This window comes from Myotis nattereri, assembly GCF_964212035.1.
Source record: "Myotis nattereri genome assembly, chromosome: 7".
Lineage (NCBI taxonomy): Eukaryota > Metazoa > Chordata > Mammalia > Chiroptera > Vespertilionidae > Myotis > Myotis nattereri.
The window spans coordinates 40,638,511-40,665,622 of NC_138082.1; the positions used below are offsets into that span (position 1 = coordinate 40,638,511).

The 27,112-nt window shown below is 38.5% G+C and overlaps 1 protein-coding gene across 1 annotated transcript; it reads right to left on the minus strand.

Annotated features, from left to right (window-relative positions):
• Positions 1–2,200: 2,200 nt before the first annotated feature.
• Positions 2,201–26,267, minus strand: PLEKHA3 (pleckstrin homology domain containing A3). Its single transcript, XM_081095261.1, has 8 exons — positions 25,846–26,267; positions 21,831–21,947; positions 18,264–18,419; positions 14,682–14,818; positions 14,046–14,210; positions 8,683–8,726; positions 6,679–6,794; positions 2,201–3,683 (listed from the first exon to the last, which is right to left on the minus strand). Exons 1-8 carry the CDS (start codon positions 25,883–25,885, stop codon positions 3,556–3,558), a joined length of 903 nt encoding a protein of 300 aa, XP_080951387.1. The 5' UTR covers positions 25,886–26,267; the 3' UTR covers positions 2,201–3,555.
• Positions 26,268–27,112: the final 845 nt, after the last annotated feature.

The following is a 27,112-nucleotide window of genomic DNA, read 5'->3' on the forward strand; positions in this document are numbered from 1 at the left end:
AAACTTCCCCCACCTGGTGAAAGAAATGGACTTACAGGTCCAAGAAGCGCGGAGAACCCCAAACAAAAGGAATCCAAAGAGGACCACACCAAGACACATCATCATTAAAATGCCAAGAGCAAAAGATAAAGAGAGAATCTTAAAAACAGCAAGAGAAAGAAACTCAGTTACCTACAAGGGAATACCCATACGAATGTCAGCTGATTTCTCAACAGAAACTTTGCAGGCCAGAAGGGAGTGGCAAGAAATATTCAAAGTGATGAATACCAAGAACCTACAACCAAGATTACTTTATCCAGCAAAGCTATCATTCAGAATTGAAGGTCAGATAAAGAGCTTCACAGATAAGGAAAAGCTAAAGGAGTTCATCACCACCAAACCAGGATTATATGAAATGCTGAAAGGTATCCTTTAAGAAGAGGAAGAGGAAGAAAAAGGTAAAGATACAAATTATGAACAACAAATATGCATCTATCAACAAGTGAATCTAAGAATCAAGTGAATAAATAATCTGATGAACAGAATGAACTGTTGATTATAATAGAATCAGGGACATCGAAAGGGAATGGACTGACTATTCTTGGGGGGGAAAGTGGTGTGGGAGATGCGGGAAGAGACTGGACAAAAATCGTGCACCTATGGATGAGGACAGTGGGTGGGGAGTGAGGGCGGAGGGTGGGGCGGGAACTGGGAGGAGGGGAGTTATGGGGGGGAAAAAAGAGGAACAAATGTAATAATCTGAACAATAAAGATTTAATTAAAAAAAAAAAAAAAAAAGAAAAACTACAATTCCGGGTCAAAGTTTCCATAACCTCTTGCCTCGGAATTTAAGTTTAAGCAATAGCATCCATTTCTGGACTCGAAATGGACTACAAAAGTTCAATGTAATATAACGAAGTTTAAATTTGGTCCATTTACAGAGTAATTCTCATGAAAGTTGCTTTAATCACAGAGGTCTGCAATTCCCACACAACAGAAACCAGGTACCTGAAAAGAAAAGCAAGTACTGGTTTTGCTTAGATCACCTATATACCAACAGTATCCAAATTTCTCAATAATCCCATGGCTTAGACAAAGCAAAATAGGAACAACCAATAGTTACACTTTTTAAAAAAAATACTGACAAGCTAAAATCCTTACAGAATTGTTCTTATTGCTTCGCTTCATCTTTTCCTTAAAATTCAGAAAAGCTGAGCACACTTAAAAATATACAGGGATGCTCAAAATGCAGGTTCCCTGAAGCGTTATAGGTTGCTTCATGCTACCTATTCACTGTTCAAAACTTAGATGTAATGCAAAATATACTTACATCCCCTCAAAAAGTGATTTCACATATATATTGGCTCCTAAGAGAAAAAAAGTGTCTCCATTTCACAATAAAAGCCATACTTAGGAACAGAGCAAATCTTTCAAAGCACCTGTTTCAAGAAAGAAAATTTGATATGTTCCAGAAATGACTGCATTTTATTTAAAAAAATATTTACAAAAAACTGTTCAGGAACTCAGTTTTTTGGATAAAACAATAGAAAGTGAATTTATTTTCTAGGAGTTCAAAACCTTGTTGTAGTGTTTTCATTATAAAAAATAAAACTACCAGGAAAACTCCCTATCAGTAGCACCTTGAACTTCATAGTCTTGTCACTATGCAAGTTCTTACTAAAAAAAAAAAACAAAAACAAAATATCTGATTATCTGCTCAACATGAAAACTTACTACATTATCAAAGTTTTTCTCAAATTAGACATATGAAGTACAGCGTAAGACCAGAAAAAGATTCCATTTAATACAGTCTAATGATCTGAGTGCTATTTAAAATAAAATACTTTCGCCCTAATTGGTTTGGCTCAGTGGATAGAGCGTCGGCCTGCGGGATGAAGGGTCCCAGGTTCGATTCCGGTCAAGAGCAACCTACTGGGGATGTGCAGGAGGCAGCTGATCGATGTTTCTCTCTCATTGATGTTTCTAACTCTCTATCCCTCTCCCTTCCTCTCTGTAAAAAATCAATAAAATATAAAATTTAAAAAATAAATATAAAAAATAATAATAAAATACTTTAAGAGCACACAGTTTATCTAAATGTATATTAATGACTATAGATTCCATATGTCCATTTTTAACTTAAGGGAGAAAGCCTATAATTACAGATTTATTTTAATAAAGTAAATACCAAACATCGACTCTTAAAAAAAAATTCTCACACAAACTTATAAGAGAATTTTAAAGTAAAATAGGTCACACTATTCTAAACTCATAGGCAACAAAATTAAAATTATGCATCATTTGTGTTTTCATTATGAGGTCTGAATACACAAAATCAAAACCATAACAAATACTATTAAAACTTGATAAAAATTAGGCAGAATATCAACAAAGGTAAAAAAATACAATGTATTATGTGATGAGTTTGAATGCAAAAACCACGTATTTATTAAACACATGATTAACTTAAAAACACCAAACCAGTTTGTTTTAAAGTGCTCCTCATCCAAGACCTTGGACAAAACCATCACTCCAAAGTGAATTTAGAAAAACAGTTTACAAGGCAAACACTGACAGTAGATATGGACAGGAACTACCAAAAAATGCTATTTGTTCTTTAATTAAATAATGCCATTTTCAAGTGATGTAGAGCAGCTGCCTTAACAGAATTCCTTTTTTGTATAAACATTCATAAATTTAAAAATGTCTCTAGATAGTCTGAAGAGCTGCAAACATTAATACCTTAAAAGAGCAGCTTAATGTCTATTTTAGGAAAAAAGCACTAAAATCCTTTTCCATTGAAAGCCGTTTATTTCTCTGATAGAAGTGAGCAAGGCCACTACAACATTAGCCTCTTTCCCAGAACAGTGTAAATAACAATGTATACACGTCTTAAATTTGGTAGGTCATTTTTGATGCAACAGAAAAATAAATAAATAAAAATTAAATACTTTAACTCAACATTTGGTTTTGACAAATCAGTAGTGTCAACTTCACACATGAAGGACAGCACAAGTCTGGTTTGTAAAAAAAAATCCTCAATGTCATGGTATTTGGGCTAAAAATATGTAAGAATATTAAATGTTTCCTTTTGCTTAAAGGAATACAGTACAATCACCATCAAGCTGCTATGGTAACTCGTTTTCAGCTGGGATAAAGTGACCATTTGGTCCATGGCACAAGTTACATATGTCACACTTCTGTCCAACTGAAACCTTATGTTTATAAGATTTCATATTTATAAGCTACAATACACTGACTAAGCTGTCAGTCACTCACAGTTTTTTAGAAAAATATCTACATTTGTCCTTACGGATGTCAAAATGTTACACCATCATTTGTTTAAAAAGAAAAAAAGATGCACATTCATACTGTGAAGTTATTAGGAAAATACTCTTGCAAATAAACTATATAAAGATAAAATACACTTCAAAGGTATGTGGGTTTTTTGTTTGTTTTACAATATTCTATAAAGTGCAGAGAAATCCTAAGGGAAAAACTACTCCCTATGACATAGTTTAATTACAGCAGCTTTTGCATAGCAATACTTAGAGGAAGTTGGACATTTCTGTTTCCTCAGGAAGAAAAGGATGAAAGAGGATCTTCCAATTCAGATTTTTTTTTGGCCATAAGTCTGCTTTCTTCAGGAATGGTTGCTGATGCCAAATCTCCATTAAGTGTATTTCTTGAACAATGAACAGGCCCTATTAACAAATTGATTAAAAGGTTAAATATCCTATCAATATTAACTCCAATATCCTTTGTGAAGAACATTTTAATTTTTCTATTCAGGGATATGAATTCCTTTAGCTTTCTGCTAATTTTTCTGATTATTTGTAATAAAGAAAAATCTAACTTTTCTACTATTGGCAGTCATTGAAAGAAATTTCAGAGTTCATGAGATAAATTATGAAACTACCTGAAAATAGAGATATTTATTTTGTTCATTGCTAAGACCATGATTGGCACATAATGGGCACTCAATAAATATTTGTTGAATTGAATTAATCTTTCCTAATTAACTATGGCTTTTTCAGCCTGATGGTTTTAATACCGTTAGTAACCTCCTTGCTCTTAGGCAAAGAAACCAAGACCCCAAAAGGGTTACATGCCTAAGGCAAGATGACACAATTGGTAACAGAACTAGACTAATTTGGGTCTTGGTCCGGTTCCAAGGCAATTGCACTTTTATAGGTACATACTGCTTGAACTTAACATAAATTTTTATTGCTTTTATTTTTTTAATATAGTTAATAAAAAATAGAAGCAGCTGGGTCTCTTAAAGAAAATAACATTGGGAATAAAGCCTTTCAACTAAGACTTCCAATTGCAAACCATATTTCTAAGAAAGCGCTAATTCAGTTTCTGCTTTGTCAACTAACTGGGACACTAAAGTTGAGGACATACAGAAGGAAATCTAAGGATAAAACTTCTAACCTCGCCTACAGTTGCCAATTTTAAAAAGTCCTGGAGGACTAAGATACATGTATGCACATGAATATGTACGCAAGTGTGTGAGCCTGCATGTGGGACTAGTTTTGTTACACTTCTTTACAATTAAATTGGGGAATGCTAAATGGAATAGGCTTTATGCTTAAGTATTATATGAAAACAGTCTTCAGAAAGTCAAGACCACAGTGCCTAAAACAGGAGAGCTAAGGAAAATGGCTAGCTTTAAAAAAATTAATTTAGCTATCACAAATAAAAATGTTTCCCTTAAAGAAGAGAAGAACTGACATCCAGAGAAAAGTAAAAGGCAGCATATAGAGCTTTTTCATGAGCTCTGGATTAAAGGGTCATGTGTAGAAGGCAGGAAGAACAGGTTAATCAGAATACATAACACTTGCCTCAGGTAACATTTCCCCCCATTCCTAACCTCTCTTTCTCTCTTCCTTACCTCCTCCAACTTGTACTAAACTGGCCCAGGAAATTTTTTCTTCCTTCCCCTATCACCCTCATCCTTTTCCTCTCTTCATTTCTTTTTTTTTTAAATTTTTTTAAATATGTTTTTATTGATTTCAGAGAGGAAAGGAGAGGGAGAGAGAGATAGAAACATCAATGATTAGAGAGAATCACTGATCAGCTACCTACTGCACGCCCCCTGATGGGGATAGAGCCTGCAACCCAGGCATGTGCCCTTGACTGGCATCGAACCCGGGGGCCCTTTAGTCCACAGTCCAACACTCTATCCACTGAGTAAACCAGCGAGGGCTCCTCTCTTCATTTCTTTACCCATTGTCCCAACTTAAATTCAAAATGATAATGAGCACAGATCGGTGCTCTATATTAATAAATAGAGTATTAGTTCTGTAATAAAAATAGGCATAAAAAAATACCATCAACTTCTAAGGATCTGAAAGTTGCCAGCAGTCCCTTTTAGAATCTCCACCATCTTCACGAACTCCACATTCTCCTCTAACTAAACCTGTTTATCCTGGTGAGTAAACCAATTCTATCTTAATGTTTTCAATATATTCGAATACTAGAAATCCAACACCATTTGTTTTGTCCCATTTTAGCCAGCCTGTGAATTAGCTGGGCTCTTCTAGGCAACCAAAGAATCAAACTGCCCTAGCTGGTTTGGCTCAGTGGCTAGAGCATCAGCTTGCAGACTGAAGGGTCCTAAGTTCGATTCTTGTCAAGGGCACATGCTTGGGTTGTGGGCTCGATCCCCAGTGGGGGGTGTGCAGGAGGCAGCCGATCAATGATTCGCTCTCATCATTGATGTTTCTTTTTCTCTCTCTCCCTCTCCCTTCCTCTCTGAAATCAATGTGTGTGTGTGTGTGTGTGTGTGTGTATGTGTGTATATATATATATTTTTTAAACAATCAAACTGCCATTTTCCATCATTTCCATAAGGGAAATAAGACCTGTGTTCTACACAACTGGCTTACAAATGAACTCTTAGAACACAATCTGTTACGGAATTGGGAACTGTATGTAGTTTCTAGCCCACAGACTTCATAGGCAATAGTAAAGACTTTGTAAAGCAAAAGCCTATTAATGTTAATACGACCATATTTGTGTTCAGTAGAAATCATATACATTACTGTCTAAATAGATCGTCTGACACACTTTTAAAGCTTTTTCTCTGCAAAGAAAAATTATTAAATCACAAAACCTTTCCTAAAGTATTCAATCACAGTATGCTGCCTCTTTAAATAGTAAGGGAAAAAAAGGTATAGGAATAAATGCTACTATAATTCACTACCAACACCAGGAAAAAAATTATTTTCCCTGGACATTTCAAATTATTTAAATAACAATGCTGACTTTTTCTTTGACCTTAGAACTTGTCTGTATTTTTTTCTTATTTTCTTAGTACTTTGAACTTGCCCTAAATCCCACAATTTATTCTTTTTCTTCTAAAATGCTCTTTAAATGCATGTATTGGGAGTAGAAAATTATTAAGTAATTACTAAAATGTAGTGGGAGTAAAAGACTTCGGTATTCTATATAAGTCTAAGATAAGGTATTTACCAAAAGATACTCAGCACTTCTCAGTTAATAACAAAGATGTTTATAAGAGGATATATGAGCTTCTGTTGATTATGTATTGTCTGCTTAGCTCTGTATTAAGGAATTAATCTAAGGGCCCAAGTATGGTGTTCACTTGTCAGTATTCATTTCAACAATTACAAAGCCCCAAAATAATTTTGCTGAATACACCAAAGAAAGAGACAGACCCATCTAACTTACTATCTGGGTCTTCAAGAGGGATATCATTACAAGAGTCTGTATCTGAGTAGGTTCTCCGGCGTCGCTGGGAGAGCCGGTGAAGTGTAGACGCTGGTTCTTTTATAGAGTGGCTACTCCTGCAAATTAAATAAAAAGCATTAAACTGTAGTTTTAAAACAAATGAAAACACCCTCAACTTATCTGGAGTTTTAAATGACTTTTCTTTTAATGAAAGAGGAGCTATCTTTATGCCCAAAGTTCTATTTTAGTTAAGTTCTACTTGTTCAGAGGTCAGGCCACAAGTAAGTCAAATCATTTAGAATCCAGCTGATAACCTGGAGAATATGACCTTTGAGCCAAACTAAATGGAAAAGGGGTAAAATGATTTTTTTTTTAATAAAGGAAAATCCAGCTAGACAGAAGACATATCAGATGGTTAACAAATGTTTAAAAACTAAAAATTATGGATTTCACAAATGCACAGATCTAGTGTCAATCCATATCTGATTATAAACAGCAGGGTGAAGGGTGATGGGCAGGTAGTGTGGAAGCATATTAAAGGTCAGCTCACTGACAGCGGCAAGACAAAGATGGCAAATGGAGGCTAAAAAAACTATTTAAAAAAAACAATCTAAAAAATACAAAAATTGGAAAAATCAATAAAAAAAATTCAATGTAGAAACAAATCACTGCCACTCAATAGCATCTTGGCTATCAATGTATTAAAGCCCAACATTACTGTTCTTAATGACAACCTTGATTCATCAAGAAGAAAAAAAAGTTTATATCTTATTTACCAAGGTACAAAGGATAAAATACAGTTCAGAAAACTTTCTCTTATAAATGTAAAATTTTGTCAAAGGGATCAAGCTGCTACTTTTCTGGAAAATTCTGGTAAAACTCTTCATTCCGATAGGACTGGATACATGGGGCACATACATCACTTAACACCTCTGAGCACATGATAGTTCAATCAAGGATTATTTAATCATCAGAGAGGAAAAAAAGGTGACAAAGCAATAATAGGGGCTCAGCACTTATTCTTAATGTAAAGAAATAAATGCTAATGTCATTATAATTTCATCACTTTCCAATGAACCAAATAAGACAACCATAGCAATGTACAAGAACATCACCTACCAAGATAAATACTCTATTAGCCTGGGATATTGGCAAGATTTATCTAGCACATAAAATTTTTAAATGTGTTGAATGAATACACAGGGTGTCCCCCAAAAATTTTATGCACACTTTAACAGCTGATAGCTCAATTTTGAAAATGAAATGTATTTTAATAAACACTGCCTTTATGATTATTCAAAGTGTGTGTATACATTTGTGTGTATACTTTGAAATACCAACTGATTTTTCTCTCTTTTCAGTAAGATCTTTAGAATCTAATAAAACAACAGCTCAGCCAGCCAGCGTGGCTCAGTGGTTGAGCACTGACCTATAAACCAGGTCATGATTCAATTCCCGGTCAAGGTATATGCCGGGGGTTGTAGACTCAATCCCCAGTGGGGGGCATGCAGGAGGCAGCCAATTAATGATTCTCTCTCATTGATGTTCCTATCTCTCTCTCCCTCTCCCTTCCTCTCTGAAATCAATAAAAGTATTTTTTTAAATCAATAAAAATATTTTTTTAAAAGAAAAACAGCTCAGTATGAATATATGATGCACTAAAAGCAGTAGCAAAATGAGCCTAAGCTTTGGAGCCTTGTTATATCAAAACTTGATTTATAAACCATCAAATTATATCATTTAATATAATTTTAAACATCTCAAAGAGGTATAATAGCTGGCTTACCTTGCTGGTTAATTTATTCACTCATTTTTTTCTTTACTGACTACCTACTGTGGCCAGGCCCTATACTAAGCACTAAGAGATAGAAATGCTGAGCAAATCAGAACCAGACTCTGCCCATATAGAATTTACATTCCACACCACTTTATGTTAAATGTTCAAAGAATTTCCCTAAGTAGCTATAAATTTGGGAGAACTTGGTCAGAAGAAGGTTACTTTACCTCTCTGAACTGCAAGGACCAGGGTGGCTGACAGAACGCTTCATCTAGAAAATTTTTTAAAAAGTGAGCATAATCCATTAGTCAAGTAAAATAAAGCAGCTCTAATATATTATCATTCTTATTCAGATAAAAAAAAATGGCTGGCCAAAAAATTATGTTTACATACTCAAGTAACATTATTAGCACAATTTCAAGCTTTCTCCCTAATAACCATTAATGGGAATCTTTCTCAACACATATCAAAAACACGTTGGATTCTTTTCTCAATACTAAAAACCAAATTTTAAATTTTGTATCATATGTGTGTTTGTGTGTGTATATACATAAATATAAAAAAGAGTATACTTGATTGAGAACCAAGATGGCGGCATAGGTTAACGCTGGAGTTTGCTGCTTTGAACAACTACTTCAAAAGTGAAACTAAAAGACAGAACGGACATCACCCAAAACCACTGGAACGCTGGCTGAGTGGAAGTCCTACAACTAGGAGGAAAGAGAAACGCATACAGACACTCAGAGGAGGCGCAGTGCTGAAGTCAAATTCTGAGGTGCGGAGTGTGCGGAGCGGGCTGGTGGCGGAGGGCGCGGTTGGCGTTTTCAATCGGGAGGGAGTCGCAGACTCTGAGCTCCAGATCCGGGCGAGTCTTTAGGGACCCAGACTCAAACGGGAGAAGCGGGACTGTCTGGCTTCGGTCAGAGCGAGTGCAGCTTTCTCTCCGAGCTTTGCAGCGGGTGCTGGGACTCAGAGAGGCAGAGCCCCTGGGGACAGGACTGAGAGCCGCCATAACTGCTCTCTCAGGCCCACCCTGTTGATCCTGTGCGACCCGCCCCGCCCAAGCCCTGCACAGAGGCATTTGCCGGATAGCCTCAGGCAAACGCCAGATTAGCACCTCCCTAGAGGACAGAAGTTCTCTCACTGCTGACACAGCTGATTCTCATAGCCACTTGGCCTGGAGGTCAAACCCTCCCTGGAATTAGCTACAACAATCAAGATTTAACTATAAAACCACAAACAAAGACCACTAGGGGGTGCACCAAGGAAGCATAACAAAATGCGGAGACAAAGAAACAGGACAAAATTGTCAATGGAAGATCTAGAGTTCAGAACCACACTTTTAAGGTCTCTCAAGAACTGTTTAGAAGCCGCCGATAAACTTAATGAGATCTACAAGAAAACTAATGAGACCCTCGATGTTATATTGGGGAACCAACTAGAAATTAAGCATACACTGACTGAAATAAAGAATATTATACAGACTCCCGACAGCAGAACAGAGGAGCGCAAGAATCAAGTCAATGATTTGAAATGCGAGGAAGCAAAAAACACCCAACCGGAAAAGCAAAATGAAAAAAGAATCCAAAAATGCGAGGATAGTGTAAGGAGCCTCTGGGACAGCTTCAAGCGTACCAACATCAGAATTATAGGGGTGCCAGAAGATGAGAGAGAGCAAGATATTGAAAACCTATTTGAAGAAATAATGACAGAAAACTTCCCTCACCTGGTGAAAGAAATGGACTTACAGGTCCAAGAAGCGCGGAGAACCCCAAACAAAAGGAATCCAAAGAGGACCACACCAAGACACATCATCATTAAAATGCCAAGAGCAAAAGATAAAGAGAGAATCTTAAAAACAGCAAGAGAAAGAAACTCAGTTACCTACAAGAGAATACCCATACGACTGTCAGCTGATTTCTCAACAGAAACTTTGCAGGCCAGAAGGGAGTGGCAAGAAATATTCAAAGTGATGAATACCAAGAACCTACAACCAAGATTACTTTATCCAGCAAAGCTATCATTCAGAATTGAAGGTCAGATAAAGAGCTTCACAGATAAGGAAAAGCTAAAGGAGTTCATCACCACCAAACCAGGATTATATGAAATGCTGAAAGGTATCCTTTAAGAAGAGGAAGAGGAAGAAAAAGGTAAAGATACAAATTATGAACAACAAATATGCATCTATCAACAAGTGAATCTAAGAATCAAGTGAATAAATAATCCGATGAACAGAATGAACTGGTGATTATAATAGAATCAGGGACATCGAAAGGGAATGGACTGACTATTCTTGAGGGGGAAAGGGGTGTGGGAGATGCGGGAAGAGACTGGACAAAAATCGTGCACCTATGGATGAGGACAGTGGGTGGGGAGTGAGGGCGGATGGTGGGGCGGGAACTGGGAGGAGGGGAGTTATGGGGGGAAAAAAGAGGAACAAATGTAATAATCTGAACAATAAAGATTTAATTAAAAAATTAAAAAAAAAAAGAGTATACTTAAAAAAATAAAAAATAAAAAAAATAAATAAAAAAGAGTATACTTACCTAGTCCCCCAAAAATCATAATGTTTTTTATAAAAAGGTGTATCTAGTAAGTCAGAAAATATTCTAGCCGAGACCGGTTTGGCTCAGTGGATAGAGCATCGGCCTGCGGACTGAGGGGTCCCGGGTTCCATTCCGGTCAAGGGCATGTGCCTGTGTTGCGGGCATATCCCCAGTGGGGGATGTGCAGGAGGCAGCTGGTCGATGTTTCTCTCTCATCGATGTTTCTGACTCTCTATCTCTCTCCCTTCCTCTCTGTAAAAAATCAATAAAATATATTTAAAAAAAAGAAAATATTCTAATAAATCTCTCTATATATTTTTTAAAGGACAGGAATAGAGTCTAGGAGCAAAGCTTCTCTTTACCATTCATTATTCAGGTTGCTGTCACACAGATGTTCTAAAGTATGGTTTTCATGGAAGACGGCATTAACAATTCAAGTCTTTAAAGAACTCAGAAGAACCCTAAGGCTTAAATAGGTTTCTAAAAACATATATTGAAAATGAAAATAAATAAAATTTGATTAAGCAGAACATTCATAAATATGACAAATACTAAATCCAACAAATGAAAAAAATAGAGGCAACCAAACAGTTGTCTCACTATTTAACAAGATAACAAAATAATGAAATTTATATTAAAGGCTAAGAATGGTTGTTTTTATATACAGGCTCAAGAGTCTTACAGGTCCAATCTGTGTCTAACATTTGTGTTATGGAAATAAACATCTTCTACATTTGTAACATGAGCCACCAGCTGCTCTGAGAAATCCCAGTTGAAATAGCAGTTATGACCCATCCATGAGTCCAGGGATATCTGGTTGGCATTAAGATGCAACTGTATATTAATACCTCCTTTAACAGAAACCACTTCCTTTAGGATTATTCACCCAACAACATCCCCACTACAATTATCATCAATCTGTGCATCAAAAAGGCCACTGTTTGAACTTCCATGATGACTTGAAATATAATTGAATGCAAGTTAATTTTAAGAGGGACATAATGAAAGTAACTACATAAAATGGTTATAACTATCGGGTTAATTTTGGAATTCTCAAATGTTTTGTTTTTCATTTACTTGTGTTATTTTTTAAAAAGGGCGTTTTCTCATGAAGACTGTCTGGCCTTACTTTCCCTATCTCCAGGACTAATTGCCATAAGCCACAATCTGTGCTTTATGTGGGCAAGAAAATGGCACGGCAAGGAAAAATAAGCAGCCTCTGACTGGATTTCCTATAATGTTGTTGTTGGTAAAAAGTTTGGGTTTAATGTTTCTATTGATAAAAGGTTTTGGTTTAGAGGAGCAAGAGTTATTAGAGTTTCTTATACATCAGTACAAATATGACCTCTCAGAACTATAGCGCATTTGAAACAGAAGGCATTGTCCTCAGAAGTTCAATACAAACAAGGCAGGTTTGAGGTTTACTTACTATATTTAGCTCTATAAAGTACACCTTAAAAAAAAAAGTGGACCTCTTGTCCATCAATCTCAGGAACACAGCACCAAATATCCGTCTCAAAAGATCATGTTTTTGTTGAGCTATATGTGTTATTTCACATTTCACAGTATGTCTATAATTATTCTAAAAGCAAAACTGCCAAACTGTGTTCTACTGAATGCTACCGTCCTGAGATGTTATTCAAAAATAAACAAAAAGGGTATAATTGCCAAACAAATTTCAGAAACACTGCACACCAATTCTCAGAGGTCATAATACACTTGAGCATAGAAGACATATGACGGAGATGACAGAGAAACCCAATTTGTTTTAAGTTAACCTAGCACTTCCCAGACTAATCTGGCAATAAAGCTCATTTTCATGGTACACCTATCTGAGAAGACATACATTGATTAAAAAATAATGATCTAAGTAAATTTAGATAATAATCTTTACTAAATTTCTTATGGCTAAATTTGCTGGGGTAGGTAACAGAACCTAGGAATAAGTTGTACCTATTCTTTTTTCCAATAAATAAGTCTTCAGGTAATTGCTAGAATAGTAGCCAGGTGGTATTTTTCCTTCTAAAAAGGGGCTCCTGAAAACAGTTTCATGAAAAAACTGTAAAGTCTCATCAAACCTTCTCTCACCTGAGAGTTCCCCACAGCATGCTAGAGCAAGTTTAGTAGCTTGAAAAGGACAACAAATATGCTGCTCCTCACAAAAAGAGTACTTGTCTAATGATCAGATGTAAGAAAATCACATTAGCCATAGCCAGTTTGGCTCAGTGGATAGAGAGTCAGCCTGCGGACTGGAGGGTCCCAGGTTCAATTCCAGTCAAGGGCACATGCCCAGGTTGTGGGCTGGTCTCCAGTAGTGGGTGTGCAGGAGGCAGCTGATCAATGATTCTCTCTCATCACTGAAGTTTCTATCTCTCTCTCCCTCTCCCTTCCTCTCTGAAATCAATAAAAAAATATATTTAAAAAAATTTTTAAATAAAAGAAAATCACATTACATTAATACCTCCTTTAACAGAAATCACGTCCTTTAGGATTACTCACCCAACAACATCCCCTAATATAAACAGGTCAGGTGTTTTGCAAAGAGCCTCTGATATAGAAGACACTTGATTTTACAAATGCTTGAGGTCCAGAGAGATTAAGAAACTTGACTACTCAGAGGGTTCAAATCCAAATGCAGACTACAAGATACTGTTTCCCCTGCAACAAGCTGTTCAAATTCCTTATAACTTCTGTAAAGATTTGCTTAATTTTATCCCATTGTGGGTGAACATCACCCCATTGTATGTTTTTACCAAACAGATCAGTTTTCCCCAACCGTTTTCATGTCACAGCACCCAGAGAACACTGTAGTGTTTTCCTGGCACAATGGGGTAAATGGTACAGCCCCTCTGGGGGGAGGGGCTCAGGACCTTGGCACATGCTGAGCTCACCAGATGAAAGGCTCCAATAGAGAATACGAATACAATTTTTAAAAAATTAACCTGTTGACTATTTCCCACCCACCGTCAGATTCCACCCTTAAAAATAAAAACAAAAACAGAACTACATGCAATATTACTAGAACAAAAACTGTAAGTTCCAACCATTTGAACAGGAGAAGGTGACACAGGAGAAACTAAGGGATCCGGATGGGACAGCTGAAACATCTCAGGTTTAAACTTGGCATTTGCTATCTTCACACATTCCTCAAGCGTTGTGATGAACGTATTACATGTGGCACTAAGTAGGGAAGAGGCTTCGTTCATGTTCTGAAAAATTACACACAGAGTTGAACAGACTCATACATGACTATGTAGACTCATACACTACCTTAAAATCAAGTACTGACTAGGACATCTGACTAGGTTATGGTCAAATCTATTTAAAATATGCTACATTAAAAAATTAAAGCCATACATGAATAATAATTACCTATCTCTCAGGCAAACAATGTATGAAATTAGATTTCAAGAAAAAATAAGTTTTTTATATTGAAAAACCATGTACAGAATTTATCTTAGATAAACCTAACCTAAATGGTAATTGTATAATTATCTGAATTCCAAAGGTGATCACAGCAGTAGAAATTCTGGAGAATTACTGAGTGGCAGATACCATTCATGTCTGTCCCGGGCCCATTCTCCCATTTCTTCCTTGGTAGAATAAAAACTCCCATTTTTTTTGAAGACAGCAAAGTACTGTAAAGCGTAATTAGATATAAAAGAATATCCCTGTTATACCTCTATGCTGGGAGATGAATGATTCTCATCATGGTGAACAAATTCTTGAATCGTATGAACTTGCTGCATTAAAAGGTCACAGTAGAGGCGAAGTTCAGACATTTTGGTTTTTAGAGATTCACTGGTTTCACTTATTTCTAAAAGGAACATACATAAACATTCAATTAGATCATTTTCACACTTTGGGGGAAAAGCAATAAAATGGAATCATTTAAAAAGCATGACAGCAGCTCTCTGTGCGGAGCATGCCGTGCCTTTCCCCACCCTCTGCTTTCCCAGCAGGTTCTTTTCAGGAGCATACCCCAGCCTCCCCTCCCTCTTTCATCTTTCAAGGCTCTTATCTAACTCCCTCTTTCTTCTAAACTCCAAGGGCCCTTCTACTACCTCAGTAACTTTCTAAATAAACTTGCCCTTATAATTTCAGTTCCTTGGCTCTGAATTCTTTTAAGCTGAACTCAAGTCCAGCTCAACTCACCTCTCAGGCCTAGTGCCATTTTTCCGCCGCTAGCCTGCATCTGATGGCCCTTTCCTGCCATTCTGGGTATGTTGCCCTCAAAAATATGCTTGTGCCTTACTTCTCCAAGCAGACATCCTTCCAGCCTTTCTCCACCTCCCTTCCCTCTCTTTTCTGCTCCCTCTCTTTTCTGTGCACCCTCTCTCTTTTCTGGAGCAAGCCCACACCTCCCTCTTTCCTCTCTCATGGCACCGATCTTTCTCCCTCTTTCTCCTAAGCAGGGTTTTTTTTAAAAGTAAGACAATAAATATAATATCTATAGTGTGAGACCTTGGAAATAGGATACAAATACTCTAAGAAAACACCTTCTCTTTAGATTAATGGGAAAAAATTGGCAGTTGTATGTCTAACATGAAGTTTGGGTAGATTAATTCCCAGAGACAGGGTGATGACCACTGAATGTCTTATACAAGATACTTCCATTCCATCACTCATCTTTCACTGAAAAGTGCTTACATTTTTCTTTTGTGAATTGACTTTTCTTGTCCTTAACTCATTTTTCCAGTTCTGGTGTTTGGGTTTTCTCTTAATAATAAATAAATTGGTCATTTATAAAATTTTTTATACACTAAATGTAGCCATCTTTCACCTGTCCTTTATACTCTAAAATACATTTCAAGATCTGTCAGTTCTGTTTTATTGTATATTTTGGCATACAAATATTTTTAGTTTTTATGTAGTTAAAACTATTTTACATAAACATTCATTTTTTTTTGTTCTTTTCATAGCTTTATTTTCATATTACATTATTTTCAGAATTTTTTAATTAAGAGCTCACTTTCTTTTGTTTAATAGATCTGGACAGACTAAACATTCAGCCATAATCTCAGCCACTCACTTACCAATACCTTCTAAACTAGAGGAGTAAGCAGCAGAGGAAGGAGAAAAAATACACATAGCAGATCCTGGTGCTTCTGCGTCCCTGAGTCAGTGGCACTGCGTTGTGGTACTAGCCACAGAGCCACTCCAGCTAGAGTAGACCAAAGAGCTCTAGCCCACTTAACTTAACCTCCTACTCAAATTTAAGCTCATCCCTTCTTTTTAATTGTAGTAAAATATGTTACTATTTTAATCATTTTTAAATGCACAGTGTGCTAGCATTAATTATATTCATGTTACCACATAACCATTACTCACATCCGCCTCCAAAACTTTTTCATCTTCTCCAGCCAACTCTGTACACGTTAAACACTAACTCCCCATTCTCCCCTCCCCTGACCCCTAGAAAACACCACTGTACTTTCTGTTTCTATGAATTTGACTACTCTAGATACTTCATATTAAGAGCAGTCATACAATATTTGTCCTTTTGTGACTAGTTTACTTCACTTAGCATATCTTTTTTTTTTAATATATTTTATTGATTTTTTACAGAGAGGAAGGGAGAGGGATAGAGAGTTAGAAACATCGATGAGAGTGAAACATTGATCAGCTGCCTCCTGCACATCTCCCACTGGGGATGTGCCCGCAACCCAGGTACATGCCCTTGACCGGAATCGAACCTGGGACCCTTCAGCCCGCAGGCCGACGCTCTATCCACTGAGCCAAACCGGCTTCGGCTACTTAGCATATCTTAAAGATTCATCCATGTTGTAGCGTGTGTCAAAATTTCCTCTTCCTTTTTAAGGTTGAACAATACTCCATTGTGTGTATATGCCATACTGTGTTTATCCACTCATCTGTCTATGAACGTTTGGGTTGTTCCCACCTTTCATTCCTTCTTACCCTACCCTTAGCCATACTCTTTCCATGATGTTCTTTTCATATATCCATAATTTAGTTGCTTTCACTAATTTAGGTAACTTCTATTGTTTTTAACTATAAAAGTAATATAAGGTCAATGAAGAATTTTGGAAAACCAAAAATACAGAAAAGAAAAATTGAACTACTACAATCTCACTACCAAGATATAAATACTATTGTTATTTTCACATTATATCTGCATATAATTGAATACCATACATTATTTGCTTTCTTTTGATTTTTATTTAGTCCTTTTAAATTGACAATGTATGTACACAATAAAGTCAAAAGGTATACAGTGAAAAGTGAGTCTTCTTCCCACAAATTCCCTTTCCAAAGGTAACAACTTTATCAGTTCTTATCTATCTTTGCTGAGCTGTCCAATGAATGGATATAAAATGTTGAATCCTGCTTTTTTTCAATTATCAGTTAACCTTGGACATTTCCTCACATCATTAAAATTCCTTATAAACATTTTACTGCCTATATATATATATCAGCCTATGTAAGCACTATACAGTTTACTGAGCCATTCCCCTGAATTCAAACCTTTGCATTGTTTAAATTTTTTTTTACTTTGATGAACATCTATGTACATAAATCTACATTTCTGATTATGTGTTTGGGATAGATTACTTACTATAAGTGAACATGACAATTTATATTTGTGTTTAAGAAAATATTCTTTCTGCAAGGGAAGTTACTTGTAGGGAGCAGCTATAGGGTTAAGCCTGGGACTGACCTGTTGGCAAAGCCACAAACAAGTCCCAGCTTAGAGGACACAGCCCTCTTAGCATAATTAGGCTTGACCTTATGAAGTCCCTATATCTTATCTGGGTAGCTAATGGCCTGAGGGAAATGTAGCAAGTGCGGCCAAAACAAGTGAAACTCACAAGAACATTGTAACTATGGTGACCACTACCTTGTTTACCTCTGGCTATAAAATAAAGGCTCAGCTTGCTGTCTGGATCTCTCTCTGTGGCCTCAGCCAGGCACAGGAAGATCCACCTAGACCAGGGGTGGGCAAACTTTTTGACTCGAGGGCCACAATGGGTTCTTAAACTGGACCAGAGGGCGGAACAAAAGCATGGATGGAGTGTTTGTGTGAACTAATATAAATTCAAAGTAAACATCATTACATAAAAAGGTACGGTCTTTTTTTTTTTTAGTTTTATTCATTTCAAACGGGCCGTAGTTTGCCCACAGCTGACCTAGACCCAGCTTATTCTCTGTCTGTCTTTTCTACATCCTTCGCCGCCGCCCTCCCTCCCCCCCGCCCCCTTAGGCTCACCGATCCCTTGGCTGTGCTGGCACGGCACAGTTACCTTTTTCTTTTTTAGTCCTAGTGTCAGTCAAACAGGCTTTGGAGCTCCCCAGAGCAACCAGCCACCTCTGTCTTTCAGCTGCATTGACCGCCTTCATGTAGAAATGCTGCTCTCCTGGAATGATTAATTCCATTCTTGTGTTGTCTGCTGAATGGACTATGATGATAAACAAAGGAGAAATACAGTCATGGAATTAAGTTGGGAAGAATCAAAGCATCATCACTCTTACACAGTATTAGATGTTTCAGACACTTAAATGAACAAACTATGACTTAAGATGCAGGCAGTGCTGCTCCCTAAGGGGCTACACTCCAAACTTCCATTCTCACATCTACCCCAGCTGGCAGTGGTGCCAGGCAAGAGAAAACACCAAAAATTAACTACTAAATATAATATGTACTGAGAAGTGAGAACTAAGAACTCCTTCCCTTGGGGCCAACTGTACTACCCTAAATACACATGAATAATACATGAATATGCAAGAACCATTATACTTATCACTCAGTTTTTACTGAATTTGAAAGCAGAGTCTGTGTTTTGGTATCCCCCACACCTAGGATAGTGCCTGGCATATAGATGAAGCACAACAAATGGTAACTATGGCCATGTTGTCCTCAAGTAACGGGCACATCATAATCACTTGGAAAGCAAGAGTATTTTGAAGATTTTTTCCCCCTCCATCCTCTTCCTCCTCTCCTACACAACCCATTGAGGCTGGGACAAAAGAGAGCTAGCTCATCAAGAATTGTACTCAGCCATATAGGGATAAAAAACAATGCATCTTGACACCTACCTGAGACCATATGTTAAAATAAATTTTAAGCCAGTCACAGACCTAATATAAACCTAAATATAAACAGTAAAACAATAAAGCTTCAAGAAGGTAACAGGATTTCTTTAGTGGGATATAAAAATGTCTAATAACAAAACTAATAAACCGGATTTTATTGAAATTAAGAACGTGTGTTCATCTAAAGATACCATTAACAGAATAAACATGCAAACTACAGAGTGAAAGAATACCTTTGCAATATAAAAAATCATCAGACTATATAAAGAACTCTTACAGATCAACATGAAAAATAGCCCATTTTAGAAATTGGGCCAAAGAATTGAAAAGGGACTTCAAACGAAGATGTTCAAATGGCTAATTATATCTGAAAAAATACTCAACATCATTATTTATTGAAGAAACCTGTAGGAGGCAACCAATCAATGTTCTTTCTCATCAATGTTTCTCTCCCTTTCCCTTCTTCTCTCTCTCAAAAAAAAAAAAAAATCAATAAAAATGTTTGAAAAAAAGAAGCCAGACACAGAAAAAAATACTGATTTATAAATGTTCTAAATATTTATTTATGGTTGATAAAGTCAGATTAATAGTTACCTTTTATAGGAATTAGGGGCTGAGGGGACACAATAATTTCCCAGCATCTGGGATGAGGATAATATTCTAATTCTTGACCTGGGTGGTGGTTACACAAGCATGTTCACTTGGTAAACATTCTTCAAATTGAGTAAGAGTTGTGCCCTTTTCTATGAGTATATTATTCTTTAATAAAATGATTACTTTAAACAGAAAACAACAAAAATGCTGCCAGGACTTAAAAACATTGGGAATTGCCTTAGAATTCTGCCACTAATAGTCTTTTAAAATCCTCAAAGTTGGCAAATTTTTAAAATTTGAAGGTAGTTTGATTTCTGATTCTCATCAAATCTCATTTGGAATTGAATCTGGGGAATAAGATGAGATAAAACCATCACTCTTTAAAAAGATAAAAACTTACGCTTTGAACATATGCTTTTCTTGTGTGATTTATAAAAATAAAAAATAAAAAGCAAAATTAATCCCACATATTTCAGGGAATATGCAAGTAACAGTACACCAGACTGGTGATTCTATATTTTATATAGTCATGACTCCCTGAAGGAGTTTAACATTCACGCTTCTAGAGCTCTAGTTTTTCCTTCAATTCTCTTAAAACAGTGGTCGGCAAACCACAGCTCGCGAGCCACATGCGGCTCTTTGGCCCCTGGAGTGTGGCTCTTCCACAAAATACCACGTGCGGGCTCGTGGCCCATGCGCAGAAGTTGGTTTTCGGCCTGGGCGAGTCTATTTTGAAGAAGTGGCGTTAGGAGAAGTGGGGGGTGGACATACAGAGAGGATGAATGAAAGGAGATAGACGAAACAAGTATACAAGGCGAGTGTGGATGGGAGAGTTGGAAGGGGTCAACCTCAGCGAACATACCTCAATCAGATTGAGGATGTTTTTAGCAAAGGCCAGCTTAGGAGTACCCTAATTAAGTTAATAACAATGTACCTACATGTATAGTTTAAGCTTAAAAAATTTGGCTCTCAAAAAGAAATTTTAATCGTTGTACTGTTGATATTTGGCTCTGTTGACTAATGAGTTTGCTGACCACTGTCCTAAAAGAATTCAATACTTTTCACTATCATTTTGCTTGATCTCTCCTACCTACCTACCTACCTCCATCCTACACACCCCAAACACACATACAAAAGAATCAATGGTTCATAAAATGTTCCTTCATGAAAATTACAACATGACTTACTGCTTTATTTCTCCCATTTCAGAAAAACACAATATGGAAGGGGGAAGGGTAACTGTCAGTAGAGAAACCTGACAAACTCTGCCTCTGCCAGGTGGTCAGGTTAACATTAAGAGTGACATGTCATGTTGATAGTACCCACTCTTGATATGATGAGAATGGCACTGTACCTCTGTGATTTTCCTCCTAAAACCCATAACCCCAGCCTATTCCTAAGAAAAACATCAAATTCCAATAGAGGGGCTTCCTAAAATATTCCTGACCAGTATTCCTTAAAATTGTAAAGATCACCAAAAAAGAAAGAAAAGAAAAGCATCTCTATTACTCAGAAGAGCTTATCTTCGATTCAGCCAAGAACCATTTTATGACTCTGACTTCATACTTTATCAAAAACCTACAGAGCGCCGAAACCGGTTTGGCTCAGTGGATAGAGCGTCGGCCTGCGGACTGAAGGGTCCCAGGTTCGATTCCGGTCAGGGGCATGTACCTGGGTTGCGGGCACATCCCCAGTGGGGGATGTGCAGGAGGCGGCTGGTCGATGTTTCTCTCTCATCGATGTTTCTGACTCTCTATCTCTCTCTCTTCCTCTATGTAAAAAATCAATAAAATATATTTAAAAAAAAAAAACAAAAAAAAACCTACAGAGCTTCTTTAGAATTCAGCTTTCAATCTTTACAATGCCTTTCTACAAGAATGAAGAGAACACTTGTAGAATTAGCATGGACACTTAAGTGGCATCCACAAGAAACTATTTTTAAAGTCCATGTTGGAAGATGTGTACTAGTACTTAAAAATTCAATTTCAAAGTATGTTCATAGAGACAGAAATAACAAAAACTATGCTTAACAATGCTAAGTGCCACTCCTGAATGCTAAGGAAATAAATGGTATTAGAAGATCCCTACTTAGTTAGAAATGCTTTTTTCCCATTTTTGGAGTATGCTGCAGAACCCTTTACTTACCTTTACCTAACTTCCTCTAATTCCATATATTCACTTACCTTTAATTTCACAAACTGCCATCTTTATACTTCCTTTGCTGCCTTTGCAAACATCATCTTGTGAATCATAGTAGGACAATATTCCATTATCTAAAACAAACCAACGAGGCTGCCAACCTACAAAATCATAAATAATGAAAAGTTAATCAAAAATTACTTTCATCACATAGAAAACTATGATTTCAAAACTTACCATCCATGTTATGTATTGGCTCAAAAATAACATTCTGACAATGAATTTTTTTAATGACAAGCCCTGACCAAAATGTTCTGGCATCAATCTCTACTTTGTTGGGAGAGATTTCTGAGGAAATGCCTAGATCGGCATAAATATGGGGAGAAATATCTTTATTCTGGCTTACTACTTTCTCATTAACAACCCATAAGTCCCATCCTCAAATACAGCCCTACCCTGGGTGCAATATAAATGCCCCCTTCTAAAAGGGAACAGAGTTGGGCTATGATATAACAGGGGGTGGGGAGAGGGGGAGAACAGAAGACCTGGATTAGAGACCCAGCTCTACTACAATTCTTTAGTTAGATAGCCTGGGTCAAATCTTTTCATTTCAATAAATATCAAAAACGCCAAATCTCGAGAGTGGACTGAACAAGAAGACCCCTCAGGTGCCACCTAGCTCTCTAATTCTACAATGTGACCTTCCCCTCTCTTATAAAATATGTTTCCTAAGCAAGCGCTTTGCATTCAGTGAGAGCTGCTGGATGAATTCCAGTCTCTTAACACAGAAGCTGCATACCCTGTGCTGAGCATGGATTCCCAACCACCCCTCTCTCCTTGCTCTGCTGCTGCACAGCTCTGGCACAAATGCTAGAAACTACAATCATTCATTTAATTAGTATTTATTCAGAGACTAGAGCACACAACTATCACTAACAAGAAGTTGGGGATGAGGATGATGGCCTTCCTCAGAGCTCAGCTCCCACTCTTGCAAGCCAAACTCGGGATTCCTTGAAATCTTATTAAGCATGCTACTAATTTTTAACAGTTCACTGATCAGTAGCATGGTGACCATGTAGGAGGCAGTGTGACTGTCCCTGTTCTTTCTGTGACTATTAAACCACACTTCAGCCTGCTCATTTTGGACAAAGCCTGCTATATAATTACTCAATTCCATTTTTCCAGGGCCAAATAGTACTAAGATAATGACAGATGGGGGAAGTTGTTCTTCATCCTACACAGACCCAGGATATACCTGGCCAAAAACTTTTACCTGTAACACTTTTGAAATGACAATGCTGAGTCATCATAAAAAGTTAAATTTCACAGCAGGGAATGTCAAAATACAGTTCAGAGCGATGGATATCCACCAAAAAAGTTTTAAATGCTTGGAAAATTCTTTTTATGAAACACTATATTCCCTAATGAGGCCTAGCAAACTAGAAAGTAAGTTCTTTTGGTACATGAACTTTATCTTATTCATCACTGCATTCCCAGCACCTTCCTAGAATGGTGCCTGGTACAGACAGGTACTACCAAAAAACTGTATTGCTCAAGTGACTGATGGAATGAATGATTAAATACCAGAAAAGTGAGACAGTGCATGTTATCCATGAGTATAGGTAAGGAGTATATTCATGAGTATGTTGTATTGAGCATACATAGAAATAATAAAAACATTATCTTTCCAAACACTAATTCACCTTGGCAAACAAATTATAAGCAGTGTGAAAAAACACTCCACCCCGGGCCCTGTGTGATTCCGTAAGCTTGCAATATTGTGATTCAATGTCTTTAAAACAAATATTGAGAAAAAGGATTCACTTAGAATTAATAGCAACTTGAAAGGTAGTCATGGTTAATTAATCGAAGACTCCTCTTTCTCTTCACACCTCTTTGAAGAAATACTTAATAAAACATCTCAAGCCCCAATCTGTTTGGCTCAGTGGATAGAGCGTTGGCCTGTGGACTGAAGGGTCCCAGGTTCGATTCTGGTCAAGGGCATGTACCTTGGTTGCGGGCACATCCCCAGTGGGGGGTGTGCAGGAGGCAGCTGATCGATGTTTCTCTCTCATCGATTTTTCTAACTCTCTATTCCTCTCCCTTCCTCTCTGTAAAAAGTCAATAAAATATATTTTAAAAAATAATAATAAAACATCTCTAATTGATTCACACATTTATGAAATATAGGGCTACATCTGTGAAAAAGACTCATCGGTATTCTCTTTTTTCTTTTTTTAAAAAAACATATTCTTTTTATCTCAAACTACCAAATGTTACTGAAATCCTTCTCCTCTACAAAGGATTCTCAAACAACACTGTCACGGAACTGGAAGGTTCTTTAAAGATCACTCAGTAGAAACAGCTATTCATCCTTCTGACCTAAGATGAACTAAAATTAATAATCAGCATGCCATTGGGCCAAATTTAAATGCTAAAAATGGAATTCTTCCAAAAGATTTAATTTTATCAAGCTTCTACAAGTGCATACTAGCAGTTAATTTAAATGCTCTGCAATGACTGAAACCTTAAGCACAAGTGGTTGAAACCTCAACCAGCTGGTGCTCAGTGCTATAGAAGATGGGAAGACAGCCAGCCACTAAGACCACATTTTGACACAAGAATAAATTATGACTCATCTCCGGAATCATCGGCCATTGCTCTGGGCTATGCATTAAGTAGTTTCTCCAAAAGACCTCCCAAGACACTGTGCTTATAAACATCTGCAATGAGATGATCATTTGCATATCAAACCACAGAAACTACTGTCTTAAAGTTAGTATCTCATCTAAACAGTATGAAAATGCTTAATAAAAATGTCTTTTTTAAATGTTTCCTATTAAAATATTTATAGAAACAAACTGACATTTTAGTGTGGACAAAACATCCATCTATCATAAATGATAAAGCATTTGGTGCTATAAATCTGGCATTAGCATTGTAATTAATAATAAAAAAAAAAAGATGGGCAACTGTAGCTCAGTGCTTATGCCTCAAAATGTTTATGGGCAGACTGTGAGCAAAGTCAGGTGGACACAAGTGTACCATACAATTACTAACGGTTTGATACTGTTGGCAGAGTGAATAAGTGGGCAAAAAGTCAAGATTTGCCTATTACAATAGACCAAGAAATGGTTGCTATTTAATCTTATTTTAAACCCATTCCCCTTCTAATTTGGTGAGATCATAGAATTCTGGACTGGAAGGCACCCTCAGGGTAAACCATTTGATCACCCTGGCCTTGGATTGAGCTCTTGAGAGAATAAGTAACTTGTCCTTACTCTTGGTTGATGGCAGAAATGGGACTGGAATTCAGACTTAAGACTCTTAATAAGCCAGGTTGTTGGTGTCATGGAAAGGAGCCCTCCCTGAGGCCTCCTTTCTACAAAAAAAACACCTAACTCTTTGGAGTTCTTCCTTGCAACCCTTTTCATGGGTGAAACTGACTTGCCTCCTCCACTTCTGCATGTTGCACTTTCTTCCACTATTTCTCACACTTACCTGAAATCCAAAGAATAAGGCTACCTCACTGACAGCCAACCCCTAAGAGAATATTACCCAGGGGCAGCTTCCAAAATAATGCTTCTACGTCCAAACCTCAACCGGGGAACTGTTCAAATCAACAGTGTTGCTAGGAAATGAACATTATATACAGAGAACATTTCTTAAAATTAAATCTTGATCTTAAAGGGCCCATTCTAGTCTTACACCCTGACAACCCAATTAGCAATATGCTGAACGGCGTGTGAGTGAGGACAGAGATTGCAACAGCCCCTGGAGCGGCCGAAACTGTCCAGGAAGCCACAGGAGGAAACAGCATTAGCACGCGCGCAAAGAAGCGGGGGGCAGGTGCACCTCCCACCGTCCGGAAGGTGCGCCATCGGGGACCGTCTCCTGGCAGCGGCCGGATGAGCTCGAACAGGGGCACCGGACGGGATTAAGCCCGAGAATCTAAGGAGCCCATTCGCGGAGGGTCCCCACGGGCGGGCGGGCGGCGCCGGAGCCCCCCGGCCTGCCTCCCCCACCCCCGCCCGCCGCCCCGGGCGCCCGAGCCCAGACCTGTGAGATAGTTGGTCCACTTGTACAGAACGCCCTCCATGCTTCAGAGCCCGGCGCCGCGCATCCTCCTGGCCCGCCGGCCGCGGCGATGGGGTAGGCGCGCAGCCCGGACCGCCGCTCCCAGCCCCGGCCCCTCGCGGGCGGCCCGGCGGCACCGAGCCCCTCAGCCCGCGCGCGCCGGTACGTGGCGGCCCTCAGAGGCCGGGGCGACGGCCGCCGCGTGGAGCTCGGGCCCCGCCTGGCGCGGGCTCAGACATCCCCGGGGAGCCTGCCTCGTGGCGGCGGCGACGATCGGAACCGCGGCCCGACTCCCGCTCGCGTCCCGCGCCCCGGCTGCGCCCTCCGCGCCGGGCACTCCCTCCGCCGCGCCCGCCTTCCTGGCCCCCAGGCTCCCCGCTGGTTTCATTGACCCCGACGTCTCTTTCACTTCCTGGTTGAAAGGGGCCGGCGCGGCCCGGGAAACCCCTCCCCGGCGGCGCGGCCGCTCTGCCCCACTCCTCACCCGGGGACTGGTGCCCGGCCGCCGGCTCCTCTCCATCCCCCTCGGCCCTCGGCTGGCTCCCGACCGCCCGCCCCGGGGCCTCAGGCTCCGGCCCGCCCCAGGATGAGCCCCCCAGGACTCTCAGGTTTTACATAACTGAGCCTCAGGTCCTTTCTGGTAGTTGTTGTTGGGGGGGGGGGAGGGGAGTCCAAGAAAATAAAAGATCCTATTTATGTTTCTTCGTGTCCTCACATTCAGGGGTCCCACAAACTGTCCCCGGGGGGCCGGGGGTACTGAGAGTCCTCCGCCAGGAAGAGCCAGGGGCCCCAAGGAGCGGTCATCAGCACAGCTTCAGTTAACATCGGTTCTCAACCTGTGGGTCGCGACCCCTTTGGGGGGCCAACGATCCTTTCACAGGGGTCGCCTAAAACCATCGGAAAACACATATAATTACATATTGTTTTTGTGATTAATCACTACGCTTTATGTTCAATTTGTAACAATGAAAGTAAATCCTGCATTTCAGATATTTACGACTCATAACAGTAGCAAAATTACAGTTATGAAGGAGCAACGAAAATAATTTTATGGTTGGGGGGGTCACCACAACATGAGGAACGGTATTAAAGGGTCGCGGCATTAGGAAGGTTGAGAACCACTGAGTTAGAAGATAAAACGTGGAATCAGTTTGGAGTTTGTTTTACTAAAAATGGGGGCTTTCTCCTAGCTTTTATGATTTTTAAAAATCCTATTTGGAACTGATCATCTTACAGGATTGACAGTAAT